We start from the raw sequence: 18,193 nt of genomic DNA on the forward strand, positions 1-18,193 counted from the left end.
GATGGTGAGCGTTGTTAATAATAGGTGGCGTGTTCTTGAAGCATCACCTTTTAAAGATTTCTTCAGTGATGGGGAGGTCTGTGCCTATGATGGATTGGTCGAGTCTACAACCTCCTGCAGGCTTTTTCGATCCTATACATTGGAGCCTCCATACCAGGAGATGATGCAACCAGTTAGAATGTTCTTCACAATACATCTATAGAAATTTGCTGCAGACTTTGCTGACTCTGCTAATGAAGCATGGCCCTTTCATGGCTACTTCGTGATTGTGTCAATATGTTGGGCCCAGGATAGATCCTCTGAGATGTTGATACCCAAGAACTTGAAGTTGCTCACCCTTTCCACTGCTGACCCCTTGATTAGGACTATATAAGTACTGTCACAGTGTCCTTGAGTCTCAAAACAATATTGCCTTTAGAAGTCACTAAACCAGCTCTACAGTGGCCCCAATGGTCACGACCTGCTGACTAGAAACTGCAGTATGAAGCCTCACCTCATCTCTAACGAGTTAGTGAGGAAGCACTGCTCAGTGACAGCAGAGAGAACTGGAGACCAAGAGAGGGCACAGGGAAACTAGGGGGTTGGGTTGAGTTGATGTTGGGTGGTGGAGGGACAGAGGTGATGAATGGGGTCCCAAAGACACAAAAGAAAGAAGCCTCTGCTAGGAAGGAAGAAAGGGTTCAGGTGACAAGATGCAAGGAAGAGGCAGGGTAAGGAAGCATCTGAGGGAGAGAATAGATTTCGAAATTGGGAGGATTCAGGGTGAGAGGGATTAAATTCTATCTATTCATTTCACCTATCTGCCAATTCTGAAAATAAATCATTCAAATGTGATGTATTAGTTGGAACTGGTGTCAAGTGTATTCTTCTCCTTAATCATTTGTAAAGAAACTTGCATTCTATCTGTTTTACCCTTACATCACAATAGTGTGACAAGAGAAAGTGAAAGATTACTGCATGGACCTGAACCAAAAGATAAAGAATGGAACAATGTAAGATATCTATTTATTTTGTAATGAGTTTACAGTGGAATGAAGTGCCATGTATGGCCTGAATGTTAATTGTTCCAGCTTCTAAAATTGCAAAATAGGGAAACACCTCCCTAGCAAGTGAATAGGTAGCAAGCAACAAGGAGAATTATGCCTAAACTGTTTATCTGCCACCTGGTGGCTGGTGTAGAGAAGTACAGGCAAAAAGTTATAAACCGAACTGCTGTTCTGTACCCAGTTGCCATTGAAGTCACAGTAAAGCCATGTCCAGCTCTTTTAAAATAGATGGTTTCATTTTTTAAGCTGGACTGGAGAAAATGTATGGATTATGGCTCTTTCCAATACAAAATTCAATGTATTAGATTATAACAAGATGGCGCCAACGAACAATGCAACCAAAGGTGACGTCCTGCAGAAAGTTCACAAAACTACTTCTTCTTCTTTTAAATATGCGTCTACTGCTAAACTGCATATGATTGGAGCCTGTAATTTACACATTGATGGTGTGTTTTTGGGTTGACTGAGCAACCTAGTGTTTTTGCCTTCTCGAAGGGAATTCAGCAAGGTCAGGAGTGGGGCCTAAAGGTGGAGTGCGCACCCATGATTGGCTTCATTACTCTTCGCCGATTACAGCGTCAAGCAAGATTGACACCGATGAGGATGAGAGTGGAAGGTGAGTGGGTGTTCAACACCATCAGCCTGCGTTTGATCAGTCTCCCTCTCTCGCTGCTGGACGAAAATGCACGAATCTTCCTCACACTGCCAAGTTTGATTGGCACGCCTCATGGCTGTGCACTCATTTTGGAGGACTCGCGATTCATGCTACATGTGTTTCTGGTTGCTCTGTTTTTGCTACCTTTGCGTTTTTTGACTGGGGTGCTTCTCCGAGGATTGGCTCTGTGGCCTGCAGTCAATGAATGGCACAGTGCTAGACTGAGCTGAACTAAACAATGTTAGAACACTTCAAGGGCTATGCGGTTTGATATCTAATATCCTGAGTGTTATTCACTTGCTCTTTGCCATTCGTGCAATTTGTTCTCTTTTTCGCATGGTAGGTGTTTGATGTTTTTGTTTGTGAGAGGACAAACCTCAGGGTTCTATGCTGTGTACATACTTTGATAACAAATGCACTTTGAATCTTTGAATATTTGAGTGAAACATTTTTTTCTAATATAAAATCTTGGTTTTGAATTACTGTACTTATCTGACACTACAGATAAATCCTCACTGACTCCTGGGAATTTCTAGCCCACAATCACTTAAACTGGAGAAGGGGTATTTAGGAAGGTGATGAGAACCTTGAGGACATGTCTTAGGGCCACACAGAAGCTCTGTGTTGGCAATGGAGGATGTACACCACATCTCACGCTACCCACTCAACTTCTCCATATGCTCCACCTGCTTCTTTTGTGGACCAGGCTGCAAGTCCCGTATTCCTGGTATAAATCAGCCATAATTAAATGGCAGTGCAGACTCAATGGCCCAAAGGGACTAATTCTGCTCCCATCCAGCCAACTCAGAACTCACAAAATCAAATCATCCTCAAGATCAAGGGACTGCCTGAAGAGGAACATTTTTTTATATATCAAAAAAGACGGCAGATGCTGGAATCTGGAGCAACAAACAATTGGAGATGAAAAGTCATTATGCTAGGGGAATTTTTATCAAAGCCAATTTTTTTAAAATTGTTTATTTAAAAACGTGTGTTTCTTTTCCTCCTGGTAATCTCTAATATTTACTTGCTTATCCATCCAACATTCCAGCCAGGCCTACTTTTGCCATTCACCCCCTTTCACTTGTCTCCAATGCTCGTTTATCAATCAATCTCTCCTGTCTTGCACCTGGATCAATATCTTGATTGTCTGGCATATGAGGGACTACATTGCAAGGCTGAAGAGGGATAGCCTGGGCAATAGGTCTGGCTGTCAAGTCAGGATTTGTGTCTCTGGGTGGAGCCTAGGAAATTAGCACCCAAGTTCATTGGACCCTTCAAGCTTCTCAGAAAAGTAAATCCAGTGGCTTACGCCTTGCAGCTCCTCAAGACCCTCCAGATCAATCCCACTTTCCACATTTCCAAACTAAAGCCCATTAAGCCTACTGTCATCAGCCTCACCATCACCCAGGTTTGTAGATGAGAAACAGGTCTTCACTGTAAAAGGAATTCTGGACTCATGAATTGTTCGGGATGTTTAGTAATACCTTATGGATTGGAAAGGATTTGGACCCAAGAAATGGTGCTGGGTGCCTGAAAAAGATATCTTGGATGTCGTGACACAATTCCTCCAATGCCAGCTTAACTGTTAATAGCTCCAGATTCCTGATGTCAGTTTCTCTCTGCCAGGGATAGCCACCTGGAGAAGAATGCACACGGGTGCACTTCACTGTGCACCCATTCTGATGTCCAAGGCATCCATCTCCACAATGAAGGGAAGATCCAGGTTAGGTTAAACCAAGATGGGAGCTGATGTGAGCTGCTCTTTAAGCAGCCTCCATTTCAGTGGTCCAGACAAAGGGGCCTGTGCCTCTCATAGTTGGAGTTGTCAATGGAGTTGCCACTGACTAAAATATAAAAGCAAAGATGTATTGTTGTATTATGAGGGGGTGACCTAATTGACACCTATCGAATGGTGACAGGCCTTGATGGAGTGGATGTGGACAGGATGTTTCCCAAGGTGGGAGAATCTAAGATTGGAAGACACAGCCTCAGAACTGAGGGACGTCTTTTAGAACAGAGATGAGGAGGAATTTCTTTAGCAGAAAGTGGAGAATCTATGGAATTTGTTGCCACAGGCAGCTATGGAAGCCATTTTTATGTATATTTAAGGCAGAGGTTGTAGATTCTTGATTTGACCAGGCATGAAAGAATACTGGGGAAGGGATGAGATTGGAGCTAAGAGGGAAAATGGATCAGCATGATAAAATGGCAGAACAGACTCAATGGGCCAAATAACCTAATTCTGCTCCTATATCTTACGGTCTTATCTCCTTACCTGTCCATCATCTCCCTCTGGGTCTATTCCTCCTTCCCTTTCTTCCATGGTCTTCTGTCCTCTCCTATCGGATTTCCCTTCTCCAGCCCTTTATCTCTTCCACCAACCAACTTCCCAGCTCTTTATTTCACCCCTCCCCCTCTCCTAGTTTCACCTATCACCTACCACCTGTACTTCTTTCTCCCCTTCCCCACCTTCTTACTCTGAATTCTTCTCTTTCTTTCCAGTCCTGATGAAGGGTCTCGGCCGGAAACATCAACTGTTTACTCTTTTCCATAGATGCTGCCTGGCCTGCTGAGTTCCTCCGGCATTTTGAGAGTGTTATCATTAACCACTTACACTTGCACTGCGAGCAAGTTTCTTTGAATACCTTTAACCAACCTTTTAGCTAAATCCAATTCTGCTCCATAAAGCTCTTGAGGCCTGTTTTCTCTCAAGATACAGTTATAGTTTATTTGATTTCATAATGCCATTAACAACCACATTCACCCAGGCCTCACCAGAACCAATGCTGTAAAGTCAAGTCTAAGTGACAAGACTATTTATGGCTCCTTTTGCCTCTGCCACTTTACATTTCAAACATCTGACATCTGAGCCTAACATCTGTCTTTGGAAAAATGATGGAATCAATTATTAATGAAGTAACAGCAAGACATGTGGAAAATCACAGAACAGTCATGTGGAGTAGACATGGATCTATGAAAGGGAAATCCTGTGTGATAATTTTTTTTGACAGAGATCTTTGAAGGTGTACAAATGGGTGCATAAAGGTTAGAAATAGATGTATGTTTTGGATTTTCAAAATGAATTCAATTAAATACCACATGAAAGTTTACTAAAGAAGAGAGGAGTGTGTGATTTTGGAGACATAATATTGGCATAAATAGGAGGTTGGCTAACTTATGGAACCAAAGTGCTGGGTCACTTCTGCATCAGCTATCAATAATCATTTGGGACCTCAGAAATCGGTACCTGGTCTTCAACTATTTATCTTCTATTCCATTGACTTAGATGAATGAACTGGGTGTTTGTAAATAAATGTATTAACACAGAAAAAAGGTCCTTTGGTAAGTTGTGAGGAGGACACAAAGAACATGCACAAAGGTACATAGATAGATTGAAGAGAATGAACAAGAAACTGTCGAAGGAGCATAATGCAGGAAAATAGATGTATATTCACTTCAGAAGGGATAAGGGATAATGAATGGAGTAAATACATTTAGTATTGTGGTAGAAAGGCATCTACAATACTTCAATCATGCTAAATGTGATAAATTCAGATCAGGTATGTCAGTTCAAAACTCAGCATCCACTATGAACAGTAGTAAACATTTGTAACCTTATGGCCTGCTATATGCCTCACTCTGTCATTACTGTTGACTACCATTACTATTACAGTATATACAATCACTTTATCAGGTACCCCCTGTAAAATAAAGTGGCCACTGAATGAACGTTTGTGGCTTTCTGACGTGCTGTGTATTCAGAGTTGCTCTTCTGCACGCCACTGTTGTAATGTGTGGTTATTTGAGTTACTGCTGTCTTCCTGTCAGCTTGAACCTGTCTGGCCATTCTCTAACCTCTCTCATTAACAAGGCTTTTTTGTCCAAAGAACTGTGACTTGCTAACTTTTTTGTTTGTTTTTTGTACCACTCTCTGTGAGTTCTAGAGACTGCTGTGCATGGAAATCCCAGGAGATCAGCAGTTTCTGAGACACTCGAACCACTCCTTCAGGTACCAATCAAAGTCACTTAGATCACATTTCTTCCTCATTCGTATGATTGGACTGAACAACAACTGAATCTTTTAATCATACCTGCACACTTTTATGCATTGAGTTGCTGCAATGAAAGGGAGAATATAACTACAGCTGCAAAGATCTCTGCTGCACCCAGTGACCATGTGATCTGTCTTGGAGCCCGATGTCAGGCTGTCTTTAGGGACGATGAACCATCACGAGGGTGCAGGGCTCAATGGAGTTCCTGGTAAGGCTTTGAAAATCTGTGCCAAGCAATTGGCGGGAGTGTTCAAGGAAATTTTCAACCTCTCACTGCTACAGTTGTAAGTTCCCACCTGCTTCAAAAAGTCAACAATTATACCAGTGCCTAAGAAGAGTAGTGTGAGCTGCCTTAATGATGATCATCCAGTAGCACTCATATCTATGGGGATAAAATGCTTTGAGAGGTTGGTCATGGCTAGAATGAACTCCTGCCTCAGCAAGGACCTAGACTCAATGCAATTTGCCTGTAGTAGACGCAATCTCCATGGCTCTTCACACGGCCTTAGACCAGCTGGACAATACAAATAACTATGTTAGGATGCCGTTCATTGACTGTAGTTCAGCGTTTAACACCATTATTCCCACAGTCCTGATTGATAAGCCAGCCTCTGTACCTCCCTCTGCAATAGGATCCTCGTCCTCCTAACCAGAAGACCACAGACTATGTGGATTGGTTATAATATCTCCTCCTTGCTGATGATCAACATTGGCACACCTCAGGGATATGGGCTTAGCGCACTGTTCTACTCCCTCTATACCCGTGACTGTGTGGCTAAGTATAGTTCAAATATCATCTATAAATTTGCTGATGATACAACCATTGTTGGTAGAATCAGAGATGGAGAGGGCATACAGGAATGAGATACGCCAGCTAGTTGAGTCGTGTCGCATCAACAACCTTGCACTCAGCCTCAGTAAGGTAAAAGAGCTGATTGTGGACTTTAGAAAGGGTAAGACAAGGGATCATGAACCAATCCTCACAGAGGGATCAGAAATAGAGAGAGTGAGCTATTTCAAGTTCCTGGGTGTCAAGATCTCTGAGGATCTAATTTGATCCCAACATATTGATGCAGCTATAAAGAAGGTAAGGCAATGGCTATATTGTAATTGGAGTTTGAAGACATTGGTTTCTACCTAAAACACTTGAAAACTTCTATATCTATACCATGCGGATCATTCTGACAGGCTGCATCCTGTCTGATATGGGGGGTGGGGGGCAACAGGGAGCTACTGCACAGGATCAAATGAAGCTCCATTACTAAGGATCCCCATCACCCAGGATATGCCTGCTTCTCACTGTTCCTGTCAGGAAGGAGGTACAGAAGCCTGAAGACACACACTCAATGATTCAGGAACAGTCTCTTCCCCTCTGCCATACATTCCTAAATGGAAATTGAACCCATGAACACTAACTCACTTTTTAAAAAATATATACGATACCCTGAAGTGGGAAGGTGAACAGCCAGAGGTCATGGTACATATTGGTACCAACGACAGAGGTAAGAAGAGGGTGGAGGTCCTGAAAACAGGGAGTTAGGAAGGAAGTTGACAAACAGGACCTCAAAGGTAGAAATCTTGGGTTTATTGCCTGTGCCACGCGACAGTGAGTATAGGGATAGAGTGAAGTGGAGGATTAATGCGTGGCTGAAAGATTGGAGCAGGGGTCGGGGATTCAGATTTCAGAATCATTGGGACCTCTTTTGGGACAGGCATGACCTGTCCCAAAAGGACGGGTTGCACTTGAATCCTAGGGGGACCAATATCCTAGCAGGGAGGTTTGCTAAGGCTATTGGGGAGAGTTTAAACTAGAATTGCTGGGGGGGGGGGGGTAGGAACCAAACTGAAGAGATGCAGGAAGGGGTGGTTGACTGACAAATAGAAAAAGCTTGGAGACAGTGCGAGAGGGAGGATAGGCAGGTGATAGAGATTACCAGATGGTTTGAGATGTGTCTATTTTAATGCAAGAAGCATTATGAACAAAGTGGATGCTCTGATATTGTGGCCATTACAAAGACTTGGATGGCTCAGAGGCAGGAATGGTTAATTAGAGTGCCGGGTTTTAATGTTTCAGAAAGGACAGGGAGGGAGGCAAAAGAGCTGGGGATGTGGCACTGCTGATAGAGTCACGGTTGCAGAAAAGGAGGAAGTCATGGAGAGATTGTCTACTGTCTCTGTGGGTGGAAGTTAGAAACAGGAAGGGGTTAATAACTCTACTGAGTGTTTTTTATAGACCATGTGATAGTAACAGGGGCATCAAGGAGCAGATAGGGAGACAGATTCTGGAAAGGTGTAATAATAACAGGGTTGTTGTGGTGGGAGATTTTAATTTCCCAAATATTGATTGGCATCTTCCCAGAGCAAGGGGTTTAGATGGGGTGGAGTTTGTAAGGTGTGTTCAGGAAGGTGTCCTGACACAATTTAAAGATAAGCCTACAAGTGGAGAGGCTGTACTTGATCTGGTATTGGGAAATGAACCTGGTCAGGTGTCAGATCTCTCAGTGGGAGAACATTTTAAAGATAGTGATCACAATTCTGTCTCCTTTACCATAGCATTGGAGAGGGATAGGAACAGACAAGTTAGGAAAGCATTTAATTGGAGTAAGGAGAATTATGAAGCTATTGGGCAGGAACTTGGAAGCATAAATTGGGAACAGGGAAATGTACGGCAGAAATGTAGCAAATGTTCAGGGGATATTTGCATGGTGTTCTGCATAGGTACATTATGATAAGACGGAAAGGATGGTAGGGTACAGGAATCATTGTGTACAAAGGCTGTTGAAAATCTCATCAAGGGAAAAAGAGATGCTTACAAAAGGTTCAAAAAGCTAGGTAATGATAGAGATCTAGAAGATTATAAAGCTAGCAGGAAGGAGCTTAAGAATGAAATTAGGAGAGCCAAAAGGGGCCATGAGAAGGCCTTGGTTAGCTGGATTAAAGAAAGCTCCAAGGCATTCTACAATTATATGAAGAGTAAGAGGATAAGGCATGAGAGAATAGGACCAATCAAGTGTGACAGTGGAAAAGTATGTATGGAACCGGAGGAGATAGCAGAGGTACTTAATGAATACTTTGCTTCAGTATTCACTTCTGAAAAGGAACTTGATGATTGTAGGGATGACTTGCATTGGATTGAAAGGCTTGAGCATATAGACATTAAGAAAGGGGACTTGCTGAAGCTTTTGGAAAGCATCAAGTTGGATAAGTCTCCAAGACCAGACGAGATGTACCCCAGGCTACTGTGGGAGATGAGGGAGTAGATTGCTGAGCTTCTGGCAATGATCTTTGCATCATCAATGGGGACAGGAGAGGTTCCAGAGGATTGCAGGGTTGCAGATGTTGTTCCTTTATTCAAGAAAGGGAGTAGATATAGTCCAGAAAATTATAGACCAGTGAGTCTCAATTCAGTGGTTGGTAAGTTGATGGAAAAGATCCTGAGAGGCAGGAATTATGAACATTTAATAAGGTACCCCATGCAGGGCTTATTGAGAAAGTAAGGAGGCATGGGATGCAAAGGTACCTTGCTTTATGGATCCAGAACTGGCTTGCCCACAGAAGGCAAAGAGTGGTTGTAGATGGGTCATATTCTGAATGGAGTTCAGTGACCAGTGGTGTACCTCAGAGATGTGTTCTGGGACCCCTTCTCTTTGTGAATTTCATAAGTGACCTGAATGAGGAAGTAGAGGGATGGGTTAGTAAATTTGCTGATGACACAAAGGATGGGGGTGTTTTGGATAGTGTTGAGGGCGGTCAAAGATTACAGTGGGACATTGATAGGATGCAAAACTGGGCTGAGAAGTGGCAGATGGAATTCAACCCAGATAAGTGTGAGACGGTTCATTTTGGTAGGTCAAATATGATGGCAGAATATAGTATTAATGGTAAGACTCTTGGCAGTGTGGAGGATCAGAGGGATCTTGGGGTCCAAGTCCACAGGACACTCAAAGCTGCTGTGCAGATTGACTCTGTGGTTAAGAAGGCATATGGTGCATTGACCTTCATCAACTGTAGGATTGAGTTTAAGAGCCAAGAGGTAATGTTACAGCTCTATCGGACCCTGGTCAGATCCCACTTGGAGTACTGTGCTCAGTTCTGGTCACCTCACTGCAGGAAGGATGTGGAAACTATAGAAAGGGTGCAGAGGAGATTTACAAGGATGTTGCCTGGATTGGGGAGCATGACTCTTGAGAATAGGTTGAGTGAACTCGGCCTTTTCTCCTTGGAGAGGCGGAGGATGGGAGGTGACCTGAGAAAGGTGTATAAGATTATGAGAGGTATTGATTGTGTGGATAGTCAGAGGCTTTTTCCCAGGGCTGAAATGGCTAACACTAGAGGGCACAGTTTTAAGATGCTTGGAGGTAGATACAGAGGAGATGTCAGGGATATTTTTAAAGCAGAGAGTGGTGAGGGCATAGAATGGGCTGCTGGCGATGTTGGTGGAGGCAGAAATGATAGGATCTTTTAAAGAGACTCCTGGACATGTGCATGCAGGACTATGTGTAGCCCTGGGTAATTTCTAAAGTAAGTACATGTTTGGCACAGCAATGTGGGCTGAAGGGTCTGTATTGCACTGTAGGTTTTCTATGTTTCTTTATATTATTTGATTTTGCACTATTGTTAATCTGTTTAATATACATACACATACTGTAATTTATTTATTTATCTTTCTGTGTTATTATGTATGGCATGATACTGCTGCTGCTGCTAAGTTCACAAATTTCACAACAGATGCAAGTGATAATAAACCTGATTCTGATTCTGATACACTATGATTGGCTATCAGGTATTTTCATTAATAAGCAGGTATGCAGCTGTACTTAATAAAGTGGCCACTGAGTGTATGTAAATTAACTGGATTAGAATGTATATCAAGAGGCAGCCAACTACACCGGAAAGGCAATGTGATCGATTAATATCCCAGTTGCAGTACTGACAACCTGCACTCCACAATTCACTGAAACTCCAGCCCGGAAGTTCCAGGACAACTACAACTAGAATCCACCTGATATTGTGTGCAATTACCCAGCTACAGTATGTTTTATGTGCATAAAAGCAGGATGAATCCAATCCAGCTAAACACTGCCATCTCAATCACCAACACGGTGACGGAGAATATCATCGTCAATGCTATCAAGCAACTCCCTGCTTTTCTCTCCTTTTCAAACAAGGTTCTCTCCTTAGGTGATCCCTAGGAATTACAGATGACTCACCTCTCCTCCAGCAGAAAGGAACGTGTCTGGTTTGAATTTTTTTACTAAAAGACGTTGCACGCCAGCTTTCACACAAATTTGATTGCGTGAGGTCTTTGTCCAATGCAAATAGGGCCATGATGAATGAAGATTAAGACACACATGCATGGACACACACCTGGATGCAATGACCACATGGACACGCACCTGGATGTACTGACCACATGGACACACACCTGGACATACTGACCACATGGACCCACACCTGGACGTACTGACCACATGGACCCACACCTGGACGTACTGACCACATGGACCCACACCTGGGCGTACTGTCCACATGGACGCACACCTGGATGTACTGTCCACATGGACCCACACCTGGGCGTACTGTCCACATGGACGCACACCTGGGCATACTGTCCACATGGACATGCACCTGGACGTACTGACCACATGGACAGACCTGGACATACTGACCATATGAACACACACATCTGGACATACTGACCACATGGGCACACACATCTGGACATACTGACCACATGGGCACACACATCTGGGCGTATTGTCCACATGGACACACATCTGGACGTACTGACCACATGGACACACTGGGACACACTGACCACATGGACACACACCTGGGTGTACTGTCCACATGGACACACACCTGGATGTACTGACCACCTGGACGTACTGACCACCTGGACACACACCTGTATGTACTGACTACATGGACAAACATCTGGACGTACTGACCACATGGACACACACCTGGGCATACTGACCACATGGACACGCACCTGCATGTACTGACTACATGCGTACAGCGACGTAGGCATCCAATCTTGCTCACACTGTTATTCTTGCCCCCCCTCTCACACCTGACCTCTTCCCTTACCCCTTCCATTCTTCTGACCCCTTTCCTCAATCTCCTATGCTGGGTCATCCTTCTCCTATAGTCTTTGACACCCACTTTGATCCCTCCCTTTCAGCATAAAACTTGTTTTCCCCCCCCCCCCCCCCTTCACCCTTGAGTCACTGATGCTCAGTGAGTGTTTCACCAGGGCCTCATCTTAACATTGGTCTGACCAGGAACCAAAGAGCTGAATCCTGGTGGTGAGCTGAGAGAGGGACCATCTTTGACAGCCAGCCAGCATATAGCACCAAGAAACCAGGGAACAGAGTCCAACATCGCACAAAGGAAGCAGGTCATGGCTCTTGGAGATCATTATTACAGCCCAGGAAGTTCTGTAGGTTAGTGACCATAAGCCCAACCACCTTCAATTGTTGAATGAATTGGGTGAATTGACAAGACAGTCTGGGCAGGGCAATGCGATGTTTTCCATGTCATACAAACGGGATGTAATGCGAGGTATATCCCTCATCTCTGCAGGAATAGTTTCAATGTTGCCACTCCCAGATCTGTTCAAGACTTGTGTATTAACCTACAACTCTGCCCTCCATCCGCCGCTCCAACGACATTGCGCTCTCACCCGCACCGATTCCCCAAGCTTTGCCTGAAAGCTGTGGAATGATCGAGTGAAAAGTGCACCAGGCAAACCGGTAACCATGGTCACACACACCTGATATGTTTGACAGCGACTCCAGTTGAAGTGAAACAACACATGTATTCGGCGCCGTTTCTGCGCAACGCAGTCCAACTCTTGGACCCTGTATGGTTTGCGCCTGGACTGACAAAGGCAGTTCGCAGAGCTCTTAGATCCGAAACGTTTTCACAGCTCTCACCCTCGCTGCATGAGAGTTTTCAGTTTGGGTTCTCTCCTGCAAGCAGCGCAGTAGGGGTTGGGTTGCACTAGAAACTAGCGTCCTAAAATTCATAGTCAGGAATGTGGAAATTTCTGGCCACCAAGATTAGAAAGTTTCCTTGGATCTCCAGCGTGGCTTTGTACAGCTGCGTCTTCGCGGCGGGGGATCTGGCTCAGCAGAATCTCTCAAAAAAGGAGAAAGTGGACTTTAAACAGACACGAAATGTCACCACTCTGGCGTTGACTTTTCACGGCCATTTCATCTACCTGTGGATGAAGACCATCGAGAGCGTGTTTCCCGGCGCCACGGCGGGCATCATTCTGCGGAAGCTGGCGTGTGACCAGCTGATCGGCACTCCCACCGGCATCAGTGCCTTCTACATAGGTAGGTGTCTCTGTCTCAGGCACGGGCAGAGGTGCCCACCGTGGGCGGCGGTTGCGGCCACAGACTGAGCACACACCAATGGACTTCTGCCGGACTTGCGGGCACCTTAAGTGTTAAAATGCTCTCCGAGCCGACTGAAATCGGATACCCGCGGAACGGCAGACGGAACCTGGAGCGACACACAAGAGGCTGGGAGAAGTTAACGAGTCAGGCAGCCTCTGGGGGGTGGGGAATGGACAGCGCGCGTTTTGGTTCTGGTCCAGATGAAGGGTGTCCACCCGAGACGTCGACCGTCCATTTTCTTCCATCTGAATTAGGGTCGTTTTTGAAAAGAAACAGTCCACAATCGACCTTGACAGATAATTTCTAAAATTTCTCCCTAACATGGTAAAATGCAACTACTGACAGCATAACTTTATTCCCCCTCCTTTCCATATTTTGAGGCCGCTTGTTATTTCCTTGTTCTATCTACGGGTATAATTTTCGATGAAATGGAGGTGCGATATCATCATTGCTTTGCCGATTAATATTGTGGCGGTGGAGTCCGGTTCTGAACAGGGAAGAGAGTCTATGAAGCCTTCTCCTAACTGACCGCACTAGGTAACCCCAGTGTACAAAGTATTACCATGCTGTTATTTTTGAAAACAGATCTGGCAAATCATTGAAATGTCCGTTAACATTAACACCAAAAGTAGAACAAATGGCAACAAAGATAAGTGGGCGCAATGATAGTCGTCATAATTACGACAGGGGCCAAGGAACTGGGCGCATCAGTTGGCTGCTTTAATTTACTTTTCTTCTGCATCCCACTCCCAATCTAATTTCGGGTTCTTTTCCGCCTACGCGATTACAGCAGCTCGCCGTAGTTCATCTCAGCCTTGGGGACTCAACATCACAGCCCACTAAGTCTGCGACCATCTGGCACTCAGCTGCACCAACTCCCGCTTCTACCGCTCGCCTGCACACGGGGGGACAATTATCCCGTGCTCCCGACGAGACCCGACGTAAACTGGGGGGCAGTTCGGTCATGCGTCAAAAGCGGGATTTCCCGCCGGTCAACCATGTTAATTCCTACCCCTGTTCCCGTTCTGACACTGTCGGTCCACGGCCTGCTCTTTTGCCACGATGAGGCCACTCTCAGGGTGGAGAAGCAACTCCTTAGGCAGCCTCCAACTTGATAGCACGAGCATCAATTTCTCCGTAAAGTAATTATTTTCCTCCTCCCCTTCCCTCCTTTATTCCCCACTCTGCCTCTCACCTGTTCTTATCTCCTCTCCCGGTGTCCCTCCCTCGTCTCTTTCTCCCGTGGGCCGCTCTCCTCTCCTAACAGATTCCTTCTTCTCCAGCCCTCTACCTATCCCACCCACTGGATTCACCTATCACCTTCTCCTTTATCCTCCTTCCTCTCCACCCACGTTTTTATGGTGGCATCTTCCCTCCTGTGGTCCAGTCCTGACAAAGGGTCTCAGCCCAAGTTGTTGGCTGTTTATTCATTTCGGTAGATCTGTGGTTCCCAGCCTGGGGTCCATGGACCCCTTGACAAATGGTTCTGGTCCATGGCATAAAAAGGTCCGGAATCCCTGGTATAGATGCTGCCCGACCTGATGGGTCCTTCCAGCATTTTGTGTCTGTTGCTTCAGCCAGTTAATCTTCCAGCTTTGGGATGTGGAAGGAAACCGAGGCATGGGGAGGAAACCTATAGGGTCACGTGGAGTATGTGCAGACAGCCCCTGAGGTCAGGACTGCACCTGAGATGCTAGAGCTCTGTGGCTGCACCACTGAGGGTCTCCACAACAATTGCCCACAATCTTCCATTAAGGTCATGTACTTCATATTCCCCCTCATGTCTCACCTCTAGTGATATGTTAGATTTGTCTCTCTCACCAAGTGCTGCCTCTACCTGTGTCATCCAATGTCAGAATCAGAATCAGATTTGCTACCACCTGCTTATGTCTTGACATTTGTTGTTTTGCTGCAGGAATACATCATAATAAAACAAACTATAAATTACAATAGAAGTATATTAATTTCTCTCTCTTTCTATATGTGTGTGTATATATGCATATATTTTTTTTAAATAAGTAGTGCAAAAACGGAGAAAAATACTGTGGTGGTGTTCATGGGTTCATTGTCCTTTCAGGAATCTGATGGTGGAGGGGAAGAAGCTGTTCCTGAAATGTTGAGTGTGTATCTTCAGGTTCCTGTATCTCCTCCTTGTTGGTAGCAGTGAGAAGAGGACATGTCCTGGGTGATGGGGACATTAATGATGAATGCTGCTTTGGGGAGGGGGTTAGTGCCCATGGTAGAGTTGGATGAGTTTACAACTTTCTGCAGCTATATCCAATCCTGTGCAGTGGCTCTTTCATACCAGAGGGTGATTCAACCAGTTAGAATGCTCTCGACAATACATCTGTAGAAATCTGCAAGAGTGTTTGGTGACATGCCAAGTCTCCTCAAACTCTTAATGAAATATAGCTTCTGTTGTGCCTGCTTTGTAACTGTATTAATATTTAGGCCCAGGATAGTCCTTTCGAGATATTGACACCTAAGAACTTGAAAATGCTGATCCTTCGATAAACTGGTGTGTGTCCCCTTGACTTCTCCATCCTGGAGTCCACAATCAATTCCTTCGTCTTACTTACTGCAAGGTGGTTGTTGCGGCAACGCAACTTAACCAGCTGATCTATCTTGCCTCCTTGTCACAATCTGAACTTCTGCCAAAAGTAGTTGTGTTATCAGCAAATTTATGGAATGCATTTGAGCTATAACTAGTCACGTAATCATTGGCATAGAGCGGGTACAGCAGTGGGCTAATCACACATATCTGAGGTTTTCAGCAAAAACAAATGGCTGGAGGAACTAATAGGTTTTGTGGGGTTAAGGAATTTTGAGTCCAGACCCTACATCCAGACCTGTGGCCTGTAGCGATTGGCTTCACTCACCTCAGCGCTGGACTGACTTCACAGCTGTGGACTAACTTTGGGGACTCTGCAGTTCATATTCTGTGGATTATTTGTTTACTTTTTTATTGTTTGCATGATTTGGGTTTTTTTTGCACATTGGATGTTTGTCAGTCTTAGTTGTGTGTGGTTTCTCATGGATTCTGTGGCATTTCTTTTGTTTTGTGGCTGCCTGCAAGAACTTGAATCTGTTGTACACAGTATACATACTTTGATAATAAATTAACTTTGAGCTTTGAACAGAGGAACACACAATGTCTGTGCCTACCATGATGACAGCTGAAATTAATGCATCTGTCTGCACATGGTCCATATTCTTCCATTCTATAAATTCACCAATGACACAACTATTGTCTGCAGAATCTCAGAGTGAGAAGCACCAGCTGAGTGAGTGGTGTCACAACAACAACCTTGCACTCAACATCAGTAAGAACAAGGAATTCATTGTGGACCTCACAAAGGGGTGTCAAGGGAACACACACCAATCCTGATTGATGGATCATCGATGGAAAGATTGAGCAGTTTCAAGTTCCTGAGTATCAATATCTCAGAAGATCTATCCTGAGATCTACCCAACATATTGATGCCATTATGAAGAAAGCAAACCAGGAGCTATATTTCATTAGGAGCTTGAGGAGATTTGATATGTCACCAAAGACATTCTGCCAATGTACTGTTGAGAGCATTCTAATTGATTGCATCACTATCTGATGTGGAGGGGCTACTGCACAGGATTGGAAAAAGCTGCAGTAAGTTATAGATTCAGCTAGCTGTATTATAGGCACTGGTCTCTACACCATTGAGAACATCTTCTGAGGTGATGCCTCAGAAAGAGGGCATCCAATATTAAGGACTCCCACCACCTTCTTTGCATTGCTACCATCAGAGAGGAGGTACAGGTGCCTGAAGACACACACACAATGTTTTAGGAACAGATTCTCCCCTTCTGCCATCAGATTTCTGAATGGACAATTAACACTACTTCACTATTTGCTTTCTTTTTGTACTCCACACGCACATACAAATATATAGAACAAAAAATATATATACATACACACGTGCAGGCATGCGTGCGCGCGCGCACGCACACACACACACACACACACACACACACACACACACACACACACACACACACACACACACACATACACACACACTATATTCAGTGGCCACTTTATTGAGTACACCAGTTGATGCAAATATCTAATCAGCAAATTAAGTGGCAGCAACTCATTGCATAAAAGTTTGAGGTTCAAGCGGCCAAGAGGTTCAATTGTTGTTCAGACCAAACATCAGCATTGTGAAGAAATGTACCTAAGTGATTTTGACTGTGGTGTTTGTTGGTGCCAGATGGGGTGGTTTGAGTATCTCAGAAGCTGCTGATCTCCTGGGATTTTCATGCATTACAGTCTCTAGAGTTTACTGAGGATGGTTAAAAAGACTATAAAACATCCAACAGTTTTGAAAATAAAAGTGCTCATTTCTGGTGCTTTCCAACACCAGTGGTACAGTCTGCCTTTCCCACCTCATTATTTGTGTGATGTTTGTTATCCTATTTTTCTCAGAAATACTGAATGTTCCTGGCTTACTTTTCAGATGGTCAACTGTAAAGAGTTCTGTGGGTGAAAATGCCTTGTTCATGAGAAAGGTCAGTAGAGAATGGCCAGACTGGTTCAAGCTGACAAAAAGGTGATAGAAACTCAAATAACTACATGGTGTGCAGAAGAGCATCTCTGAATGTAGAACATGCTGAACCTTGAAGTGGATGGGCTACAGCAGTAGAAGACTATAAGCATACACTCATACACTCATACTCATTATTAGGTGTAGGAGGTATAGTACAGTTAATGTATTGTATTGCGTTGTTGCTGCTAAACAACAAATTTCATGACATATGTCAATGATAATAAACTTGATTCTGAGTCTGTTCCTGTATCTCTCTAAATGAACACCACTATTGTGTACAGAGGAGAGAACCACTGATTTCAAATTTTATTTCAAACTCCAGCATGTATAATATTTTGTCTTTGTACTATCTAACAGAACTGACAATTTCTTAAAACAATAAGAAGGAGTTTGCAATCTGTTTGTAGAATTGTTCTTTGAACTTGTCTTCCCATATTTTTGC

At 44.2% G+C, this 18,193-nt stretch overlaps 2 protein-coding genes across 4 annotated transcripts in view; one reads left to right on the top strand and one right to left on the bottom strand.

Annotated features, from left to right (window-relative positions):
* Positions 1-15,061, bottom strand: part of pdxdc1 (pyridoxal-dependent decarboxylase domain containing 1) — an 88,882-nt gene extending 73,821 nt beyond the window's left edge. The window contains exon 1 of one of the 2 annotated variants that reach the window (XM_059979358.1): positions 14,361-15,061. The gene's annotated coding sequence lies outside the window, so the exon portion shown is untranslated. Of the gene's footprint in view, positions 1-12,534; positions 12,666-14,360 lie in introns of those variants that run through there. The other variant, XM_059979359.1, reaches the window with a different exon arrangement.
* Positions 12,784-18,193, top strand: part of mpv17l (MPV17 mitochondrial membrane protein like) — a 99,522-nt gene continuing 94,112 nt past the window's right edge. For both annotated transcript variants that reach the window (XM_059979370.1, XM_059979369.1), the window contains exon 1: positions 12,784-13,102. In XM_059979370.1, the coding sequence (XP_059835353.1) occupies positions 12,799-13,102 (304 nt within the window). In that variant the 5' untranslated portion in view covers positions 12,784-12,798. The remainder of the gene's footprint in view (positions 13,103-18,193) is intronic.

This window comes from Hypanus sabinus, chromosome 9, assembly GCF_030144855.1.
Source record: "Hypanus sabinus isolate sHypSab1 chromosome 9, sHypSab1.hap1, whole genome shotgun sequence".
Lineage (NCBI taxonomy): Eukaryota > Metazoa > Chordata > Chondrichthyes > Myliobatiformes > Dasyatidae > Hypanus > Hypanus sabinus.